Below are 21,841 nucleotides of genomic sequence, written 5' to 3'. Positions count from 1 at the left end.
TTTTAAATTTTAAGCTTGGGTTTAAGTAACTAACGGCTACTTTAGGTGTGAGCGGTTTGTGAATAAATAGAGAGAGAGATAGGTTCCTTGAGGGTCACGGTTTTTGAGCTTTCCAAGCATTTTTTTTTTCTCCAAAGAAGGATGTGGAAAAAGCACGAAGATGAGAAATTGAAAGTTGGAGTTGAGAGGTACGGACCCAACGCCTGGAAAAGAGTGTCAGCCTCAATCATGAATCATCGCCGTTCTCCACTTTCGTGCAAGGAAAGATACAAAATTCTCATGGAACCGAAGGTAATGAATGATGACAACACATACTTACTAACTAGACTTGACATGTGTACTGATATAGAGAATTAGGGTTGATTTCTCATTTTCTTTTCTTATAATAGTTTTGGACTGTTGAAGAAGACCTCAAACTCAAAAACGAAGTCGCAAAGTTCGGATATGATGTTCAGTGGACAACGATCGCGTCGGTGATGAATCGATCTTTTCTGTCTTGCAAAAATCGATATGATTTTCTTGTGAGTAGCTTTCTTAATTAATTAAACTATAGTTTCTTTTCTTAATCATATATCTCTGTTAATTTTGATGTTTATTAAAAAATTCAGATGGATGAGACTTCTGTCACTATGCCACCGACTGCGACTTCCACTTCGAAATCAAGTTCATCCGAAAATTTCAAGGTCTTTTATTTATTGTTTCTTTTATTAATGTTAGATGCTTTTGTTTGAGGGGTCAAAATTAGGTTAAATGAATTAACACACACTATACTTCTTTCATTTACAGGGTGGAAACAACTCTAGTACTGGTGGACCACGAAGAGGAATGAAACGGAAGATTCAATGCTGATTTTGTTCACCTTTGGTTTTTGTTTTTCATTTAGACAATAGCTGAGTTTTTTTTGTTCTTTAGGTTTTGGTGTGTGTTTAGACTCTTTGGAATACCTAAAAAAAATATATATATATAAAGAGGAAACTCTCAAGTTTCCCATTCATACTCTGCATTTTTCAATAGTTGAAATCGAGCCTCTCGGTAATCAATAAACTTTATAAGTAAAATACACAATTGCAACACTAGTTTCTTGGTGAATAGAACAAAAGACAGCGGATGTTAAGATAGATTACAAAAGGTATTTTCAAGATAGATTCCAAAAGGTCTTTTTTCTAGATAGATTCCAAAAGTACAAATTGTTACCAAACTACAAAGCACAAGTCAAACTAGATTACAAAAGTACAAACTTTATGTAGAAAGCTTTCTACTCCAACTCTCACTCCCATATATAAATAACATTAGCCCTGTTCGTTTTGATAACGCTGCGACTAGAGTCAGCGTCAAAAAACTGTTAATGATTTCCTTCTTCACTCATCGGTGGACTGAAAAACAGAAGACGCTGCGATTAAATAATCAAACGAATTCGGTGGTGCCACGGCCGCTAAAAAAAGCAGCGTCAGTGTTCATCTTCTTTCTCCTTTTCTAGCGACTGAAAACACATAAATTTCCTTCACTTTTGCTTTCTCTTTCCTATTAATTCTTTTTGTTTCTCTTTAAATTCTGGTCGCTCCTCCCTGCCGCTGCGTTCTTGAAACGAACAGGGCTATTGTACTCTCTCACGGATGGTTTTAGCCCTGCATTATTTTTTTCAGTCTTAGTCGTTCGAAACAAGATTCTTCCCTGGTAAAACAAGCTAGAGGAGCAATCGAGAGAGTGTAAAGAACTTGAAGGAACACTCCACTGTTCAAGTTATGTCAGCCATCATGAGAAGTGCCATTCCTTAAAACTTGGAGAGTAGGCAACATATAAACAAAGAAAATAAATTTTATACCTAGCTGGAGCTAACACCTTCAAAGGTTGTAGAATCAAATCACCATCTCGACTTCTTGACCACAGAACTCATCAGCATGTTTCGCTATCATCACCGTTAGTTATCATATCAAACGGCCCAAAACATCATTCACAGCAAATACTTAAAATTAGTGAATAGAGAAGGGAAAGTACCTAAGTAGTGTTATTGTTTGTATTACCTTAACTTCGCAGCTATCGAGATAGACTGTCGTATCTGACACTAGCAGGATTACTCTCATAGAGGTTAAACTTGAAGTGTCCCTGTATTGTCGTGTAAGATATCATGCTAAACGTAGACTGATAAGCTGGATTCGGTCCTGATCTCATCCTCACCGAAGCATGGAACACATTCTGCTTCTGGTTGGTAACTCCCATACTGCAGAGAAACAACATATGAACACAGTGAGTGAAAGAAACAGAACATGACTTTAAACCCTCAAACATCATATATCTTTATGTGTACATATGAACATAAGAAACCTACACTAGCTAATAAATAATTATATAAGATAATATTCAGCCTCAAAGATTGCAACTCTTCCATGGTAAGCAATTTTTACCATAACTATTTCGAAAGATGACACACGTTTGTGTAAAAAGTTAGAACAAAAAAAAAAATAAAAGGCATAAAGCCTCCAACTTTATATGAGGATACTATCCACTAACCATCAAAATTGACCCTTTTAAAGGGACAAATTAAAACAAGAAAATAACTTTTTTTGTGGGGTAGATTGATTACCTGAAGAGAAGCCCAAACCGCTACAACAAGAGGAACTGTTGTAATTCTTACTTAAAAGTTTGTTTATCACTTTCTCTGACTCTGTTTTTGTTGTGCAAGAGTTTACTTCATCGAACACCTTTTTTTCATTCAGACTTGCATACTTCTTACAATCTGTCACACTTAGATCTTTGTAGTAGACTCCTTCCTGCTGCTTCCTTGCTCACTTAAACATATTCCATACTTATAGTCTTTAGACTAATCTTACACTCCAAAGCTTAACTATTCTACCAACTCTGAACTTAGTTAGCTTACTAACCAATTAATTACTCACTCTTCTCTTCTTTCTTCCTTCCTTCACGACGTTTGATTCTTCTTCCTCTTCTCCTTGCTTGTTGTTCTTCTTCTTCTCACTGTCTTCCCTCTTTCATATGCAGGTTTTACTCTAGGAATCATTTCTCAACAGGAACCCCATCTTTATTCTCCGAACCATCTCTTCAAATTTGCTTTCAAGCTTTTTCAAGGATCCATCCCTCAGAATCTAAAAGCTTTCTGAGTTGAGTTTGGAATCTGAAGAGCTCCAGATCCCACCAAGTTACTACTCGAATAAGAATGGTAATCTATCTCTCTCTCTCTGACAAGAATTTTCCATCTCCCAAGTTACCTTGTCGTCGGCAACTCTCAACTTCTGGTAACGGATCTTTAGACAGCATCAACTATGTGTGGTGATAACAGAAGCTTAAAGAAAGATTTAGAAGAAGGATAAGGCTTCTTATTATTATGTTTTTTTTTTTTTTTGTCAACTCTTATTATGTTTCTTATATATATATATTTTTTTTTTTGCCACACTGAAATATTTTATAGCCACTGAAAAGGAATAAAAAACATGGTAATATAAATTTTTGATATTAAAAAGCTGTCGACAATACACTTCTTATCTTACAGACAGAATTAACATAATTGATGTTCTATATTATCAGAAAACGCAGAAGAAACAGCGAGTGTCCCTCACTCGTTGAGATTGAGAAAGTAGACAGGGAAGTTCTTGATGTGCTTGGTTTGCTCACAACCCTGAGCTATGCCGAAAACACTAACAAGAGCAGGGTTGAGCAGAGAAGACATTGCACATAAGATATAGAAGAAAGGATAATGGCGCGGAAGAAGAAAGAGTAAGTGATCTAATCAGAGCAGTAGCAGAAATGGATATTGGCAAAGAGACTGTGTGGAGGCCAATGCTTCCCGTCTCAGCGATGGAGATAAGTCAACTTCCTAAAAGTCAACCCTATATTCTTTAAGGCTGTTTCTTTATAACTCTTGTTTTGTTTTGAGTTGTCCCAATGACTCCTAATAGACGCTTGTTGCTGTTTTTTTCTTTGTCTGTATCTTAAAGATTCAGTGACAATTATATCAGTGCAACAGTATTTTACAAATATGATCTATCTACTTAAAGATTCTACTACAACTATTCATAATGCTGTTCAGAACTATCTAAAGACTTCTTATATCGCCAATAACTCTTTTTGGTTTCACGTAGAGTAACAAAACAAATCTGCTCACATTGAACATGTGGGTTTGTTCTTCTTGACTACGGCGTAAGCGTCACTGTAAATGGCGATTGCACTGGAGAAAACCGCAAGGAAAATCACGAAAATGGCTATAGTCTTGTCCATCTTTGTTGCTCGGTTATGACTATCCCTGAAGAGATACTCTCAGGTAAAATGATCCATTAGGTTCCAAAACCAGTCTGTTATGAGAAACAATGGGGACTTACTTCAAGATGACAGCAGCAGGGAATATGAAACCGATGCAGACAGAAGTTGTAGCTCCAGTGAGTTGGAAAGCATCCCAGATGCTTGGAATGAAGTTTGCACCCACAAAGATTACAGCAATGAGAGCGGCGGTGATGGAGCCAAACCTCAGATTAGAGGTAGTAAGTGATGGAGTAGCCGTAGGGAACAAGAGACCAATATAATATCAAAGATAAGGTACCAATGATGATCATGTAAACGATCAAAACCCCAATGTTGGTAACAAGAACAGCAACTTGCAACACAATCCTTCCGGTTTTACCGAAAGAATCTTCCATCAAACCACCGTACGATCTTCTAGCGTTCCCGATTCCGCTAAACCTAAGCAAGAAGTCAATAGTCTTGGCGGTCAAGAAAGCCATGAGAAGGATCATCACGATTCCGGGAACAAGTCCAAGGATCTTCATCGTGGCGGGCAAAGCCATGATACCAGCACCGATGATCGCTGTTGCGAGGTTGAATACCGCTCCGGTGAAAGAAGCTCCGTTGAACTCTTCGTGACCGTCACTTTCTGATGCCTGCAACAGTGGATCGGTAGGATGGTTCTGGACTTCATCTTTAGTCGCCATTGTTTCTTTGATGAGCTGAGCAGCATCGAATCGAAACTACCTAATTGTATATTTCATTCTGGAGATGATTGAAAAGAAGATAGAGAGAATGGAAGGTGAAGTTATAATTTCCTGACTGATCGTTGGCGCTGAACCTATTAAAACGACATTTCGAACCAATTATCTATTTTCTGCTGTTTTTTATTTTTTAAATATTATCAGATACCATTTTCTCCCCTATAACACGAAAATAACAAAAAAACCTGGTTAGAAAATTATTTTAGTTTTAAATATTTTTAGGGTAAAACCATAAATATAATATATTTATGAATTAATATTTATGTCCTTGTATATTAATTTTGGCAAATAATATTACTAGATGATAATCCGCGCGGAGTAAGTTTTTTATACTAATATTTGTTTATTTAATGGTTATAACATTTTACAATATTATAATATTTATCGATTGTAAAACGATGAATACAAATGTTTGTGTATTAATGTATCATAGGTCTGGGCGTTCGGGGGTCCGTCGGTTTCGGTTCAATTGATTCAAATTTTCAAAATTTTGATATTATGCTTATACATCCGACTTGGGTTTTACTAATAATCGGGTCGGATTCGGTTTGATTCCTTCCGGATTCGGTTCGGATCGGATTATAACCAATATCTGAAATCGTTCCAAAATATATTTATAAAAATCTCAAAAATTGAAAAAAGCTTCAAAATGTTAAAATTATTCATAAATCTAATTAAAATTAGTTAAACTATCTAAATTAACTAAAATATATTCAAGATAACAAATAAAATAAACTACAAAAATCTTTCAAACTATAAAATATCTAAATTACCTTAACATATATAAGCTCAGTAATAGATATTCAATCTGAATATCTATTAAATGATACTTTATATTGATATGTTTTGTGATCATTTGTAACTTTTTATAACAAAAAAAGTAAAACCGTTGTTCACAAAATTTTCATTGTGAGATTTTTAACAGTTTTAGTAATTTATGGTCGTTTTAAAAATTTTAAAATATAACATATAAGAAACAAAATCTAGATTTTTTATTATATGGTTAATGTGATTGTTTAATTTTTTTAATAATATAAATTAAACAAAAATGATTGAGGATACAAAAAATATTATAAAATTTTTATTATTCAAAATCATTAATTGTCATATATATGCTAAAGATTGTAAGTCAATGTGGCTACACTCAAAAGTTGTAATACTCCAAAATTAATATATAGTAGATTAATATCCTCATATATATATATATATATTAATTGAGAAATCACTTTAGTGATTTTTGCTAACGTGTTTCTTGTAGAATAGCTCTCCAATTAATTGTTATAATTTGATTGGTTGATCGTTTTTAATTTTTTATTTATTTATTTAAAGTTTTTAAAAAGAAACTATTCATAGAATTATCTAATCTAATCTATGTTTCCATACATACAATTAAGCATCTTACATATAGATGAATTAACATAATTTATTTATAGAAATAATTAAATATCTAAATTACATTATATAAATTGATAAGATACATATAAATACATATGATACTATAGACACAATTATAAAAATGATTTTTATTATCTTTATATTAGCAGTCAATAAAATAAATCATAAATTTTAGAAAACTAATTAATCTAAACTTAATAATATTAATTAAATTCACTTATTCATTATATATAGTATAAAAATGTGTCAAATGAATGCAAAACAGTCAAATATATTATTCTAAAAAATTTCAATCATTTTCTAATGACAATGTGGTATAAATTTAGTAAGGAAGTTCAATAAAAATGACCATCTCTACAATTGTTAAAGTCAAAGATGGAAAATATAATGTAAATTGAAAGTAATAAAAAATTATTTAAAACATTAATGAGATGTATTTTTTTACACTATAATAAACTTTTAAATTGTACGATAATAAAATTTTAACAAAATGTATACAAATAAAAAACATTTTATTTCATATAATATTGGATCTCACATTAATATTAAGTATATATGCCTAAAATAACAACATTTAGTTATTTAAAAATTGAAATATTATTTTTTCTTATTAGTTAATCATATTTAATTAATATAGGTATTTTTTAATTTAAGTTAAAATAAATTAAAACAATAATTTTAAGAGATATGTAAACTGTGATTAGTTTTAATTAAAAGCATTTGGTTGAATGAGTTATTTTTTGATAAAATAGTGAGTTTTATGTTAAACACTAAATTAAAAAAAAATGAGTGAGAAAGTGTGATTTGGGACAAATTATGAGAAAAATGCTTAAACTACCATTTTCTAATACATGTTTTATGTTTAGCTTAACCAAATTAATCATTAGTTTTAAAGAGATAAATCCTACTATATATATTAATTGAGAAGTCATTTAATTAACTTTTGAGTATGCGTCTTTAATAGGTTTAGTTTTTAAAAATAGTTATAATTTGATTGGTTGTTAACATTTATTAGTTATTGTTTTAATCAGATCTAAAAATAAAGGGTAAATCTAGAACTAATTAGTACAAATTACCAAATAACACAAATGATAGTACAAATAATAGTTTATGGTAACTAATTGTACAATTAGAGAAATAATATATATATATATATATATATATATATGTTATATATATATATATATGTTATATCAATTTTTTTATTTTTATCAATTAGTTATATATAATTAAATAAAATACTTTAGTATTTTTTATAGAAATAAATTTAATGGTATATATTATTATATAAAAGAATTATATTTGTAGGTAAGGAATTATTTTAACTTTTATGTTTTTAAAGCCCACACAAAACCGTTTACAAAAGATCTTTCATGTTAAAAGCCTACGATCATTGTATTGGTCATATTGAAGTTACACAAAAAAACGCACTCTTTTTTTTCTCTTGAGAGCTAGAGTATTTTTGATTTTTCATGTGTTAAGCTAAAATATAAAGTAATTTTACAACCAATTATCTGAATTAATTATAATATTCTTTTCTGTAAGAGAAATATTTTTTTTTGACTAAGGTTTATGTTTTTGAACTATTTTAAATTTCACATATCTTCTAAAAATATATACTGAAATTTTTGATTTCACAAATATTTGATTATCAAAAATTTTGATTATCCAAATATTTTAAATTTCTAATTATTATTGAAAAATTATAACAGTGTAAAGATAAAATATATATCTTTATATAATATAACTACCCGTAAAATTGCAGGCAAACACCTAGTCTATATTTATACATAAATATTATTGTTCTTATGTATTTGACCTAGAATCTAATCGTAAACGTATGAAACACAGAGTTTACAATTTTAGGATTGGGATGCATATGTTCACTAAGTCAATGTGGAATTTTGTTTCTAAGTCGATGTTAGTTGATGCTTATTGTATATTTGAATTAATTTTACATTTCTGCTGTCCTTTCTACACTTGTCTGAAGAACTATATAATAATCTTAGGAAACAAAATTGATAAATAAAATTTCCTCACTTAAACTCTCTTATGTTGGTAGGATTAGGCCTCAGCAAAAAAACCCGAACCGGAAACTAAACCCAAACCAAAATTTTGTTGAAGGTGCACGTTCTAAACACTACACATCATTAATGTTTTTATACCAGGAGATCTGGATAGCAAGATTATAACGGAAGTCAAATAAGCGAAGGTAGCGAAATCTATCTAAGTTCGCTAGACTAACCACATAAGCCTAGAAATCCTAGGTGGGTTGCAGCTCATTAGCAAACAGCAAAAAACAAAACTTAAGGTTTCTAAGTGCATAGACTTTCGAGAGCTAATTTTTTGTCCCCTTTTTCTCTGTCCTGGCCAGGTTTATATATTCTTCCAAGGCCGACTGTATTGCCATTGATCCACATCTGCCTTGTTTCCATATTTTCTCTGATATTTTCCTTTTTTGTCGAGAGTCGAGTTTATCTCTTTCGAAAATCTTTCATTATCTTAATTTCTTCTTTATTCCTCTCTAAGTAAAGTAAAACTTCATTGATATATGGTTACTTTACACGTTAAATGAAAAGGTCTATTTCGTGTTTTAGATTGTTTTGGACTGTTTTGCGAATTAAGGTTTCGCCGACTATTCTTGAAAATATCATCGTTGCGCTCCGAATTGCATTTTTTGTGCTGTTAGTTTACAAAGAGAAAAATCATTTTGTTTTGTCGAAAACATATTAGATGTTTAAACTAACAGTTTCCAACTCTACAGTTGGCTAGATTTTACAAAAACTAAAGAATTTTTCACTTTTTTGAAAAATCTCAACAACAACTACGATTGCGACAAAACAAAGAACGATCAAGATTCGAGCAAGAACACGACAAATGGAGAAGTGGGCGATGCTGAGGAGTTATGAGGAGGTATGGGCAACTTTGAGGAGTAAGGAGACATATGGGCAATCCTGGCCCAGAGAGAGGAGTGCAGAGGTGATGCTAGAGAGAGAGAGAGAGGAGTGTTGCGGGAGATGCTGAATAGGAGAGAAAGTGTTTCTTGGGCGATGATAAGAGATGAAACAATTGGCGTCGTTTGGGTGGAATTACAAAGCAATGCCAAGAAATATCAGAGATGGCTGGAGACGATGATCAAAGAGGGACATGCACTATCCTTCCGGTTGTGGATGTCACCACCACGATGACAATGAAGCAAAAACTAATGGAATATCTTAATCAACAAACACATCAAACCAACCAGGCGACGATTCAAAAAATCAAAGTTCTTCGGGACACAATCCTGGACGGCTCGTCAAAAGTTCATCGGTAACGAGTTCGGCTCCTGAGCTAGAGCGTGTCCTCAAAGAAAAACAGAAGACACCCTTGCTGAAAAACGGCCGAGTTCGTCCTACAGATATGCTAAAGGTCCCTCTTTCTCAGGCAAATCTGATCCTAGTGATCACACACACTTTACCGCCGAAGAGAAAGATGCAGTATACTATTAATTGTTCGTGGAAAGTCTTAACGGACCGGCTTTGACTTGGTTCTCAAGGCTCACAGAATTCCATTGACATTTTCTCGATGTGTAAACCTAGTTTCTCAAGCATTATTCAATGTTCATCGGGAAAGAGTTTCGACTATTGACCTGTGGAAGAAGATGTTGCAAGGCAAAGGAAAGACTCATGGATTTTATTGAAATTTTTTAAAGGGCTGGTTTTCAAGGTGCACGTTCTAGACGCCACACATCAGTTCTCTATGATTATTTTTTCTAATTTTTTTCTAATTTTTTGTTTAAATTATTATTTTAAATTTATAAACGCTATAAACCTATCTCCCTAACTAAACCCTAGTCTAGATTAATTAATCGTAAGCCCCTTTGGACCAGTGGTTTAACTAAAGGTTCATTAATGCTTCTAAACCAGGAGATATGAGTTTTAGGGTCCGATTGGTAATGGCTGTAGCTTTAAAATTTTTGTTGTAGAAAAAAATCTGTAGATTTTTTGCTGTGGCTTTAGATTTTATTGTTGTAGAATTTTATTGAAAGCACTAAAAAATTGTTTTAGATATTTGGCTCTGCAGAGCACTTGTACAGCTGTAGGTTATTTTAAGAGCTGTAGTTTCAAAAAATAATTTAAAGCTTGATTGCTCTGAATTTGGTGCTGTAGAAATAAATAGGGCTGTAGACAGCACCTACAGCAACTACCAATCACCCCCTTAATTCCTGGAGAAGGCGAATTATGCAGAATATTAGAAAAAAAGCTTACAAGAGATCTTCGACATGGCGCAAAGAGTACCATCAGGAATTGATCTCATAGGGTGGCTCTAGGTGATGTAGTCAGACGGGAATCCTCATAAGACAAACAAATTATCGGCTGTAGTATCGTATATGTAATGTTTTTCATAGTTTGTAATAGCATAACTAACTAGTGTTAAAAACTTAGTTAACTTTTACGGTAAAAATATCTTTTATCTTGTTAATAAAACATATTTTGATCATTTTGACTTTTAGAACTATTTTTGTGATAAATTTTTGTATTTTATCATAGAGTATTTCTCAAATTTTTATAATAAAATACTCTTTTAACATGGCCAATAGATAAACCATATGATAGCATTAATTTTTTAATCACAAAATAGAATCAAAATAATCAAATATTTTATTAAAGAAGTAATAGATAAGTTTACTCTTATGGTTAAATAATCTAAACTTAGGGTTTAAATTTAGAGGTAATGTTTGGGGATAGGGTTTCAGATTTAAAGTTTAAAATTTAAAATTTTAAATAATAATTTTAATTTTTCAATAAAGAATTTTCACATTTCGATATAAAATTTGGAAAAAAGAAGAAAATTTGAAAATTTTGTTGGAAAAAGATTTTTCAATATTGAGTAAATTTCTTTTGGGAAATAATATTTTATTATTTATTTATATTTATATACAGTAGAAACTATATAAATTATATCCTAGTCTCAACATTATTAATTTATAGAGTTTTACCATATATAAAGTAATGGTATACTTGTCATTTACCTCTTTTATAAATTTATTTAAAATCATTTTCGTTTTGTGTCTTTTTGGTCAAAAAAGGTTTTCGGTCTTTTCCTTAGGAGATTTGCTTTAAAGTATTTTCTTGTTGGAAGAATAAAAATACAAAAACTTGTGAGAAAGTAATTTGACCAAAATGGAAGAGAGTAAAATAAAAGAGATAAAAAAACCTATTTTGAGTAATTTACTAATTTCAATTGAAAGGAGGGAGAGATGGGGGCCGCGCCTACTCTTATTAATTAAATTAAAAAAAAAAAACGGAAACTTTCCCGTCTCCTCTTTCTCTCTCCCGTCTCCTCGAAATCATTGTCGTCGTCGGGATTCAAACCTAACGACGGCGACGGTTAACAACATCGGAGGAGTTGTGGTGGTGGTGGTGGCTCTATTTACTTTCAAGGAGCGTTTTAAAATATCTCAATTCGAGACTTTCTTCATCGGAATTCACCCCGATCGTCGTGATTCCCCATGGATTTGTCGCTTCTCTAGGTACATACATCCCCTCTCTCTGTATCTCTCGTTTTCATTATTCAACCTTTCTCGGGGCTCTACACGATAATGCCCTTTTCATGATTTAATCTTTGTTCCTTTGTTGAAGGTACAAATTAGGGTTTTTTTTTGCTTCGTTTGATCGATTTGGGGAGAAGTTGAATTGTAGAAATGCCGTTGAAGAACATAGTACGCGAGCTTAGGGGTCGTAACAAAGCCAATGGTAGACGAGGAAGGTCTCACATTGCTCCAGTAGGATCTTCTCCTTCTCCATCAGCTGCTGATGATTGTTTAGATCAGAGCGTTTGGGTTGATTTGCCTCCGGAGCTGCTTCTTGACATCATCCATCGAATCGAGTCTGGTCAGACCTCATGGCCGGGGAGGAGAGACGTTGTTGCTTGCGCCTCGGTTTGTAAGGCGTGGAGGGAGATAACTAAAGAAGTTGTTAAGGTTCCTGAGCTCTCTGGTCTCCTCACTTTTCCAGTTTCTTTAAAACAGGTTTATACTCTTTCTACAACATTCTTGTAATCGTTGGAAGTGATGAGCTAAAAGACATTGGGTTTTTTTGTCTCAGCCTGGCCCTAGAGATGATCCGATTCAATGCTTTATCAAACGGGAGAGAGCCACTGGGATATACCGTCTCTATCTTGGTTTAAGCCCTGGTAGTTTTAACTTCTCTTACTTCTTGTGAGTCTTGGGACTATGTGTAGTCATCTTAAATGTCTGTATGGTTTCAGCGCTTACCGGGGACAAGAGTAAGCTCTTGCTATCGGCTAAGAGGGTAAGGAGGGCGACTGGTGTTGAGTTTATTGTATCTTTGTCTGGAAAGGACTTCTCAAGAAGTAGCACTAACTACATTGGGAAACTAAGGTACCTTATTTGTCATCTTGATATCGCCATGACATTTATAACTTTTCTTCTTGTTGTTGGGTGGATAGATCGAATTTCCTTGGAACTAAGTTCACGGTTTACGAAAACCAGCCTTCTCCGGTTGATTCCCGAAGATCATTTAACAAGAAACTATCGCAAACGATGCGTGTGTCTCCATGGGTAACTTCATCTACTCATAGTTACAGCATGGCTTCGATCTTGTATGAGCTGAATGTCCTCAGAACCAGAGGTCCAAGAAGAATGCAATGTATCATGAACACTATCCCAGTTTCTTCTATTCAAGAAGGGGGACAGATTCATATTCCGACCGAGTTGTCAAACCTAGGAAGCAAGAAGAAGAGAGGGCTGATTGATTTCTGGTCAGGGAACTTGGGAGGAGAATCCGTCGTGAAGGAACCATTAGTCCTGAAAAACAAGTTGCCGAGATGGCACGAGCAGCTTCAGTGCTGGTGTCTTAACTTCAAAGGACGAGTCACGGTTGCCTCCGTGAAAAACTTCCAGCTAATGGCTGCTGCTGCAGAAGCAGGGAAGGACATGAACATCCCTGAAGAGGAACAAGAGAGAGTGATACTGCAGTTTGGGAAGATAGGGAAAGATACATTCACCATGGATTATCGTTACCCGATCTCTGCATTCCAAGCTTTTGCCATTTGTTTAAGCAGCTTCGACACAAAGCCTGTTCGGTGAATGAACAAAAGGAACATATCATGTTATCTTCTCTATTTGCAGTTCTTGTGTGTTAAATGAATGTACATACATTCCTTCTTGGAGCAAACAATCAGATCTTTTCCCATTCAACTTCATCCACTTAATCTAATCTATTAATTTAGAATCATATTTTTTTTTCTAGTTATTATTTAAATTTGGACCTAATGTGAGAAATAAGAGATAATTATCATTCTTTATATTTTGGTTATTTTATCATATAAAGCTTGGTTTTCAAAGTTGCTAATTAACACGATTGTGACATGTAGTAAATATAAATTCAAAATTATGACATGTGTTAAACTATCTCCTAATTAAAATATATATAATTAGATAATAACAAAAAAACAATTTGTAAAAAAGTAACTGTAAATATTATTTAATAATATTTTTTCTTTTTAAAAAAAAATCTTAAGCAAATAATTATATGATAGTGGGTTTCCTTTTAATATATCGACATGTGTTAAAATCTCTCATGATTAAATATATATATGCTAAGATGATAAAAACGAATTTTAAAAATTATTTATAGTAAGTATTAATTTCAAAAATTATTTAATAGTAGCTGTTTCTAGAAAATTTCCTTTTTGCAAATCCTAAACAAAAAAATATTTATAAAATAACTTATTTATATTAATTTCCCTTTTCTAAAATCCTAAAGAAAAAAATAATTGTAAACTATGATTTTTTTTTAGCATTGTAAAATATGATTGAAATAACTAGGTTTCCTGATCTTCACATGTTTTTTTTCTTCTTAAACTGACGTTGATTTTTTTTTGTCATAATTGTAATGATGATGTACGTTAGTTATTGCCATAATTATACTTTGGCGTTTGTACATATAGTCAAATAGATGTTATGCAGTTATGCTGCTGTACAAAAGTTAATGTGACTATTATGCTTATATGTGTTTGTTTTTATCTACAATATAAATTGGTTATATTGTTGTAGTTAAGTTAATGTCAATTTATTATGAATAATCGACTTTTCTATTTAGGTGAGTTTTTCTGCATGTCCTTTCACATCTAAACACATCTAAACTGATGTTCACATGATTTACCTTCTTAGATAGACAACAAATTGCTCTTCCAAAAGAATGCAGCTCATTTTGAATGCATTACAATGTCTATATATCAAGATTTCCAAATTTACTTTTGAATACAAGAATTATCTCATCGAAAAATCAATGCTTACACCAAAGAATAAGGAATGAAACGGTTGGTAAAATGGATAACTGTATGTTAAATTGCTTAGACGGTGAGCAAAAGGAACATGTAAGTTCTAATAGTATTGGTAACGACAAAGAAGAAGTTATAAATCAGTATATTCCATATCCCACAGATTTTTAAATATGTTAATTTTTTCAGAGATTCCAAATCAAGAACTTGATCTCAAAATAGATGTTCCAGTCATGTTATTAAGGAATTTAAATCATCAAAAATAAATTTGCAATGTAAAAATTTAACTAATAACTAGCCTAGACAACATGATTACTGAAGCAAAAAAATCCTAACCAAGATCAATAATCAACAGATTCTTATTCATAAAACAAGTCTCACATCAACAGATGCAAGATGGTCTCTCATGGACAATTGTACGGTTCACTATCAAAGAGTCACAACAACTGCATGAATTCAGAATTTTTAAATTAGACACAAAACATATCGACAATAGTGTTCTACAAAATATTGTATATAAAAAAAAATTCAGAAATATATGATATATAGAAAGAGGTTATAGTCACACTATTGATGCTAAGATAAGGTATGCATTCAGAGAAAGCACCAGGACCGGATGGAATGACAGCTCTCTTCTATCAGAAATTTTGGGATATTGTCAAAGATGATTTAACTCGTATGGTTAATCAGTTTCTTTTCGAGGGAACAATGACACAGGGTCTGAATGACACAAACATTTGTTTAATTCCTAAGACGACGAAGCCGAATGAGATGACAATGTTTAGACCTATCAGTCTATGCAACGTCAGCTACAAGATAATATCTAAGGTCTTATGCCAAAGATTGAAGAAGGTTCTTCCACAACGGATATCAGAGACTCAGTCAGCCTTCGTTGCTGGTAGACAAATTACGGATAATATCATGATAGCTCAGGAGATGTTTCATACCCTGAGAACTAAGCCGGGAGGACGGGTTAAACGAATGGCTATAAAGACTGATATGAGTAAAGCATATGATAGAATGAAATGGTCATTCATTGAGGCAGTCATGAGAAAGATGGGTTTTTCAAAAATATGGATTGACTGGATTATGCGTTGTATCACCTCGGTCAAGTATAGAGTTCTCATAAATGGGGAACCAAGGGGAAACATTGTCCCTGGGAGAGGACTACGACAAGGAGATCCTTTGTCTTCTTTCATATTTATTCTATGCACGGAAGCGCTCCTTAGCCTTCTTAATCAAGCAGAGAATCAAGGGAAGATAACGGAGATGCGAGTAGCTCGCGCTAGCCCCTCGGTATCTCACCTTCTCTTTGCTGATGATAGCCTTTTCTTCTGTAAGGCGGAGCCCCGTGAATGTGAAGAAGTTATGAAAGTAGTCAGGAAATATGAGAAAGCATCAGGTCAACGTATTAATTTTGACAAATCCTCATTACTCTTTGGTAAAAGGATTCCAGCGAATGATAGACAGCAGATCAAGGATACTCCTAGTATACAAAATGAAGACGGGATGGGATCCTACTTAGGAATCCCAGAGGATATCAGTGGATCAAAGTGTAAATTATTCGCTTTCTTAAAGGAGAAGCTCCTACACAGAGTGAATGGCTGGACAGGTAGATGGTTATCTAAGGGAGGAAAAAAGGTTTTGATTAAATCGATACTGCTAGCTCTGCCGACTTATGTCATGTCCAGCTTTCTGCTTCCTTTAGAGATATGTGAGAATTTAGCAAGTGCCATTGCACAATTCTAGTGGAGTTCGAATCCTCCGAAAAGAGGAATCCATTGGGCAAAATGGGAAAAAATGTGTGCACCTCGGGAGGAAGGAGGAATTGGTTTCCGTAAGATCCATGAATTTAACCTAGCGCTTATAGCTAAACAGCTTTGGCGTTTCGTTCAATTCCCGGATTCACTAGTAGCGAGAGTTCTTCGGGGAAGATATTACCGTCTGAGTTCGCCGCTGCGAGTTGGTACAGCAGATACCCCATCGTATGTATGGACGAGCATTATTGCCGCGAGGAAGCTTTTACTTCTGGGCATCAGAAGCAAAGTGCATTCAGGGTATGAAATTAATGTGGGGGGGGGGGGATCCTTGGATCCCTTTGACCCCAGCAAGACCGGCTCATGCCAGGGCCCCAACAGTAAACCCGAAGATGACCGTAAGCAGTCTTATCAATCCTGCTTCAAAGGAGTGGGATGTCAGTTTGCTGGAACAATATGTAGCTCAAGAGGATATTCCGATGATTCTGAGTTTGGCCATAAGCCCTACCCATCGACAAGATACTGTTTGCTGGAGTCACACAAAGAACGGACAATATACTGTTAAGTCAGGATATTGGGTTGCTACAAACTTGATGAGAAAAGAGGAGGAAATAGAAGTTCTACAACCCAGCATTACAAAATTTTAAGCCTTTTCTTGGAAGGTGAATGCGCCACAAAAGATATGTCATCTTATATGGCAACTAATATCAGAACAGGTAGCAGTAACAAGGAATTTGGTACGTCGTAATATGCGTTGTGATAACTATTGTCCAAGATGTGGAATGCCAGAAGAGACCGTTACTCATGCTATCTTTGAGTGTCCACCTGCCTTACAAGCATGGGAGCTATCAGTAACACCGTCGAGCTCTCAAATCTTCCATGTATCAAGTATTTATGCTAACATGGACTATCTTTTCTGGAGAAAGAATAGTATTTTGGAGCCAGAAGATGATAGAGATCTCTATCCTTGGATAATTTGGTACATCTGGAAAGCTAGGAATGATAAGTTGTTTAGAGGCATAGACAGGGACCCTTTGGAACTAGTCAGGTATGCAGAGAGTGAGTGCCAAGCTTGGTATAATGCGCGAGACTCTGTGCCGGTTCCGACACAGGTACAAACTACTGAAAAAACACAAGCCTTAAGCTTGGGTAATATTTGTATGGTGGATGGTTCATGGACCTCTATAGCTGGGTTTGGAAGGATACCATGAGTAAGATTCAACTCATGGGGTCAAGAAATCTGAGGAGGAGGCAAACAGCTTTACATTCGGAACTGGAAGCACTACAGTGGGCAATGGAGAGCATGCTACAACACTCGAGCTGTCAGAGGTTTGGGACGGACTGCAAGGATCTGATTGCAATGATAGAACAGCCACAAGCCTGGCCCAAATTCTCAACTGAACTGGAAACAATTCAAACTCTTCGGTTGTGTTTTTCAGACTTCAAGATCAGCTACTTTCCAAGGACGCAAAATGAATTTGCAGATTCGTTAGCTAGGAATGCACGTTCTTTTCATAGACCCTTATGTTTTATTGGTTGTTCTATTCCGGTCTGGCTTCCCAGACCACCTCAAGCTTGAGTAATAGAATAGCCGTTTGCTGCAAAAAAAAAAAAAAAATGGTAACTATGTCTTATTCGACTAATCTCATATATTGTATGTTCCATTAGGCTAATTATTTTTAAAAAGACTATAATACCCTTAATTTCAATTATAATTTCGAAATTACAATTACAAAACAATGGTTAAATATTAATATATGATAAATAATTAAAGTAATTAAAATAAAAGAAAACATTAAAAATCCTTAAATAGAAAAAAAAAAACAAAAACCTAAACCTATTATACTTGTACCACGTTGAAAATTTCTTGTAAGCTTTTCTTCAGCAACCTACATAATTGTTTAATAAATCGCTTTCTCCGGAAATTGAAACTTGGATCTCTTATAATGTACAATCTGCAATAAATTGCATAGTTTAAGATTCGAACTCTAGATCTAAAAATTGCATAGCCTAAGATTTGAACTCTAGACCTGGATGTAAAAATCTTTAAACCTTAAACATTATGATACAATGCTTTCACCTACTAACTGTGGTCTTTTAGGGTTTTGGGAGAAAATGAGAGAAAAGCCAAAAAAAAAACACTTATAGTTTACAGTTTAATCTTTTTTTTTGAATGAAATAGTTTACAGTTTAATCATTGAGTGACAATAAATGGAATAGATAATGTTTGCCTGTCTTTGTGCCAACTATATTTAATAACGTGTTGCTACTTACCCTCCTTATTTAATTCAAATCTTCCCCTTTACAAATTATAGCTTTCTTCTACACATTTTCAAGTTTTCTCAGCAACTAAATTAAGCAAAGTCTTTCACCAAGAAGTTCCAATGGCTGATCCCATCATATCAAGCTCTCCGTTGTTGGATGATAATGTAAATGATAGAGGAAGCATAAGCTTCTCTTGGGTTCAAAAATTGATCGACGTGGAAGAATCAAAGGCTCAAATCGTTTACTCTCTTCCAATGATATTCACAAATCTTTTCTTCTATTGTATCCCTTTAACCTCTGTGATGTTCGCTTCTCACCTCGGCCAGCTCGAGCTTGCCGCTGCAACCCTCGCCAATTCTTGGACAACCGTCACCGGTTTTGCGTTCATGGTACCATTCCGCTCTTCATCTCAAGCTCCTTATTTAACATTTGGTATTGATATTTAATTAGCTGCATAAATGACTAGAACCCACTTCATCCATTTATGCAGGATTAGTTATTCGAATTTACAAATATTTCTTTCTTGTTTAGTTGTTTATGGTAATTTTAATAAAACATATTAATCGTCGTAAGTGATGTGAAAACAAACTAATAACCCAATTTTCTTGTTATTTAAGACGTTTAAAGTGACATGTGGACGGATTTTGTACGAAAGAAATCACTAATGGTGATTTAATACATGTGGATTATTTAAAATAGAAGTTAATGTCCTCAGTGTTAAAAAAAAAAAGGTTAATGTCCTTTATTTTTCAGGTTGGTTTAAGTGGAGCACTGGAGACATTATGTGGACAAGGCTTTGGTGCAAAAAGCTACAGAATGTTAGGGATTCATCTACAATCATCTTGCATAGTCTCATTAGTCTTCACCATCTTCATCTCCGTCTTGTGGTTCTTCACAGAATCAGTTTTCGGACTTATCAGACAAGATCCTAACATCTCAAAACAAGCTGCAATATATATGAAATACCAAGCTCCCGGGTTACTCGCTTACGGATTCTTACAAAACATACTGAGATTTTGCCAAACACAATCAGTCGTTACTCCATTAGTTGTCTTCTCATTTGTTCCCTTGGTGATTAATATCGGCATATCCTATGTTCTGGTTTATTTAACTAGCCTTGGGTTCATTGGTGCTCCAATAGCTACATCTATTTCATTGTGGATAGCTTTCCTTCCTCTTGGGACTTATGTGATCTGTTCCGACAAGTTTAAGGATACATGGACCGGATTTTCACTGGAATCAATACGTTATGTAGTAACAAACTTGACATTAAGTCTCCCTTCTGCTGCTATGGTGTGGTAGGTCGGATCAATAATTATTGTCATCTGCCTATCATTCCATATATATGCTTCTTAAATCTAAAGAGACTATGTTATTGCAACAGCTTGGAATATTGGGCGTTCGAGATCCTTGTGGTCTTGGCAGGACTGATGCCGAACCCGGAAATAGCCACCTCTCTGGTAGCTATATGGTAAGTTTTATATTACTATTTAGTTTATTAATGTTCTGTTTCACTCTAACAAAAGTAGCATATTGCTGCGTAAATATTAAATTAATTCAGCGTCAACACGGAAGCAATTAGCTACATGTTAACATATGGACTTAGCGCAGCTGCAAGGTTAGTAATCTCATGAGTCATGAAAATTATGTATTTTCCTCTCGTTAATATATTGTTTCGAAAATGTAAAACTTAAAAATGCTGCAGTACTCGTGTGTCGAACGAACTTGGAGCAGGAAATGTAAAAGGTGCAAAGAAGGCGACTTCTGTTACCACCAAGTTGTCGTTAGTTCTTGCTCTTGGCGTAGTGGTTACTTTATTTGTAGGTCATGATGGTTGGGTTGGGTTATTCAGCAATAGTCCTTTAATTAAAGATGAGTTTGCATCATTGAGATTCTTCCTTGCTGCCTCTATAACTCTTGATTCGATCCAAGGTGTTCTATCAGGTAATAAAAGAGGGCCCAATAAAAGATCCAAGAAAGCCTCTTTCTTTCTCGATGAATCGAAGGCAAAAAGAAACCTCCCTTTTTATTGCTTACAGGAGTGGCCAGAGGATGCGGATGGCAAAGGGTAGTCACGGTTGTAAATCTAGGAACATTCTACTTCATTGGAATGCCTATTGCAGCCTTCTGTGGTTTCAAGTTGAAGTTATATGCCAAGGTAACTGCATTACTCTCTTATGAATTGATTGATGATAAAGAAAAATTTATGGTTTTGTGTTTATTTTGGAGCTATTATTTTGGTGAAAACAGGGTTTGTGGATTGGTTTGATATGTGGGTTATTTAGCCAATCCTCATCTCTCTTACTTATGACAATTTTCCGGAAGTGGACAAAGCTGAATTCTTCGGTCTGAAATAAGTTCAATTTTCTACAGAGGCACATTTAAAGAATAGTTTGGATTGTTATATACGTGAAGATGATAATGCCATTGTGCCGACAAAAAAAATATTATGTTAATTGCTTCTTATTTTTTTTCAAATCTATCTATGTTTATTGGTATTTGGTACCTAGAGAGAAAATCTGGTTACTCTTCTCAAAATGGGATTGTGGCTCGAACATTCTAGCACCACTGTATGCATAGTATGCTTATCTTAGACATCAACCTTTTATTGATTTCTTCTCAAACAAGTAAAGCATATATATATCTCACGTGTTAGCTATGGAAATTCAAAATAAAGAAATTATGATTTGAGGATGGGAAGATCGTGTCCAAAAAGACATGATAGAATCAATGAAAAGATGAATCATCATATGTTTGTAACAAGGAAATAGTATTAAGAACATTTAAAAAAATATACATCCAATGGACCAAATGTAGACTGAAGAACAACAAAACATGTTGTAAGGTGTGTGGAAGGCGAAGCTATTGAATTATATTAAACACACATTAAACTACTCATTCCATTCCTAAAAATTCATATTCTAAAAAAAAAAATTATTTCAAAAAAATACATATTTATATTTACAATGTAATTTTTGTCAATTAATAATAAAAATTGTAAAATTCAAAAACATTAATTGCATTTTTTAAATTTATTGATTTAAAAATATAAAAAATATAAAATTACAAAAAACAATACATTAAAAAGTATGAAAATTCGAAAACATTAATTTTTACAAACACAGAGAGTATTATATTTGTGAA

General features: G+C 33.8%; 4 protein-coding genes and 1 long non-coding RNA gene across 5 annotated transcripts; 3 read left to right on the top strand and 2 right to left on the bottom strand.

Annotated features, from left to right (window-relative positions):
- The first annotated feature begins 141 nt into the window (after window positions 1-141).
- LOC106370809 (cell division cycle 5-like protein) lies at window positions 142-849 on the top strand. The gene is made up of 4 exons (XM_048737380.1): window positions 142-291; window positions 390-521; window positions 609-683; window positions 787-849. Exons 1-4 carry the CDS (start codon window positions 142-144, stop codon window positions 847-849), a joined length of 420 nt encoding a protein of 139 aa, XP_048593337.1.
- Window positions 850-1,547: 698 nt separating this feature from the next.
- LOC106371860 lies at window positions 1,548-3,489 on the bottom strand. Its single transcript, XR_001274654.3, has 4 exons — window positions 2,582-3,489; window positions 2,022-2,218; window positions 1,823-1,906; window positions 1,548-1,731 (listed from the first exon to the last, which is right to left on the bottom strand). It is a non-coding gene; the product is annotated as an uncharacterized LOC106371860 (long non-coding RNA).
- Window positions 3,490-4,297: 808 nt separating this feature from the next.
- Window positions 4,298-5,429, bottom strand: LOC125577013 (amino acid transporter AVT6B-like). The gene has a single exon (XM_048737628.1). The coding sequence runs from the start codon at window positions 4,935-4,937 to the stop codon at window positions 4,482-4,484; it is 456 nt and encodes a 151-aa protein (XP_048593585.1). The 5' UTR covers window positions 4,938-5,429; the 3' UTR covers window positions 4,298-4,481.
- Window positions 5,430-11,635: 6,206 nt separating this feature from the next.
- LOC106371857 (tubby-like F-box protein 6) lies at window positions 11,636-13,595 on the top strand. The gene is made up of 5 exons (XM_048737627.1): window positions 11,636-11,901; window positions 12,011-12,399; window positions 12,476-12,563; window positions 12,639-12,771; window positions 12,840-13,595. Exons 2-5 carry the CDS (start codon window positions 12,073-12,075, stop codon window positions 13,477-13,479), a joined length of 1,188 nt encoding a protein of 395 aa, XP_048593584.1. The 5' UTR covers window positions 11,636-11,901; window positions 12,011-12,072; the 3' UTR covers window positions 13,480-13,595.
- A 5,054-nt stretch (window positions 13,596-18,649) lies between these two features.
- Window positions 18,650-21,309, top strand: LOC106370478 (protein DETOXIFICATION 19-like). The gene is made up of 7 exons (XM_048737623.1): window positions 18,650-19,086; window positions 19,451-19,995; window positions 20,082-20,168; window positions 20,259-20,315; window positions 20,403-20,641; window positions 20,737-20,855; window positions 20,948-21,309. Exons 1-7 carry the CDS (start codon window positions 18,817-18,819, stop codon window positions 21,047-21,049), a joined length of 1,419 nt encoding a protein of 472 aa, XP_048593580.1. The 5' UTR covers window positions 18,650-18,816; the 3' UTR covers window positions 21,050-21,309.
- The last annotated feature ends 532 nt before the right edge of the window (window positions 21,310-21,841 follow it).

This window comes from Brassica napus, chromosome A8, assembly GCF_020379485.1.
Source record: "Brassica napus cultivar Da-Ae chromosome A8, Da-Ae, whole genome shotgun sequence".
NCBI classification, from domain to species: domain Eukaryota; kingdom Viridiplantae; phylum Streptophyta; class Magnoliopsida; order Brassicales; family Brassicaceae; genus Brassica; species Brassica napus.
This window is presented reverse-complemented; position numbering and strand designations above follow the sequence as displayed.

Bases quoted from the DNA above. Each gene is read 5' to 3' on its own strand.
- LOC106370809 (XM_048737380.1), top strand. From the start codon at position 142: ATGTGGAAAAAGCACGAAGATGAGAAATTGAAAGTTGGAGTTGAGAGG. The intron at 522-608 runs GTGAGTAGCTTT...TAAAAAATTCAG, and splicing joins AAAATCGATATGATTTTCTT to ATGGATGAGACTTCTGTCAC. The intron at 684-786 runs GTCTTTTATTTA...TTTCATTTACAG, and splicing joins GTTCATCCGAAAATTTCAAG to GGTGGAAACAACTCTAGTAC.
- LOC125577013 (XM_048737628.1), bottom strand. From the start codon at position 4,937: ATGGCGACTAAAGATGAAGTCCAGAACCATCCTACCGATCCACTGTTG.
- LOC106371857 (XM_048737627.1), top strand. From the start codon at position 12,073: ATGCCGTTGAAGAACATAGTACGCGAGCTTAGGGGTCGTAACAAAGCC. The intron at 12,400-12,475 runs GTTTATACTCTT...TTTTTGTCTCAG, and splicing joins TTCCAGTTTCTTTAAAACAG to CCTGGCCCTAGAGATGATCC. The intron at 12,772-12,839 runs GTACCTTATTTG...TTGGGTGGATAG, and splicing joins AACTACATTGGGAAACTAAG to ATCGAATTTCCTTGGAACTA.
- LOC106370478 (XM_048737623.1), top strand. From the start codon at position 18,817: ATGGCTGATCCCATCATATCAAGCTCTCCGTTGTTGGATGATAATGTA. The intron at 20,169-20,258 runs GTAAGTTTTATA...AAATTAATTCAG, and splicing joins ACCTCTCTGGTAGCTATATG to CGTCAACACGGAAGCAATTA. The intron at 20,856-20,947 runs GTAACTGCATTA...TGGTGAAAACAG, and splicing joins AGTTGAAGTTATATGCCAAG to GGTTTGTGGATTGGTTTGAT.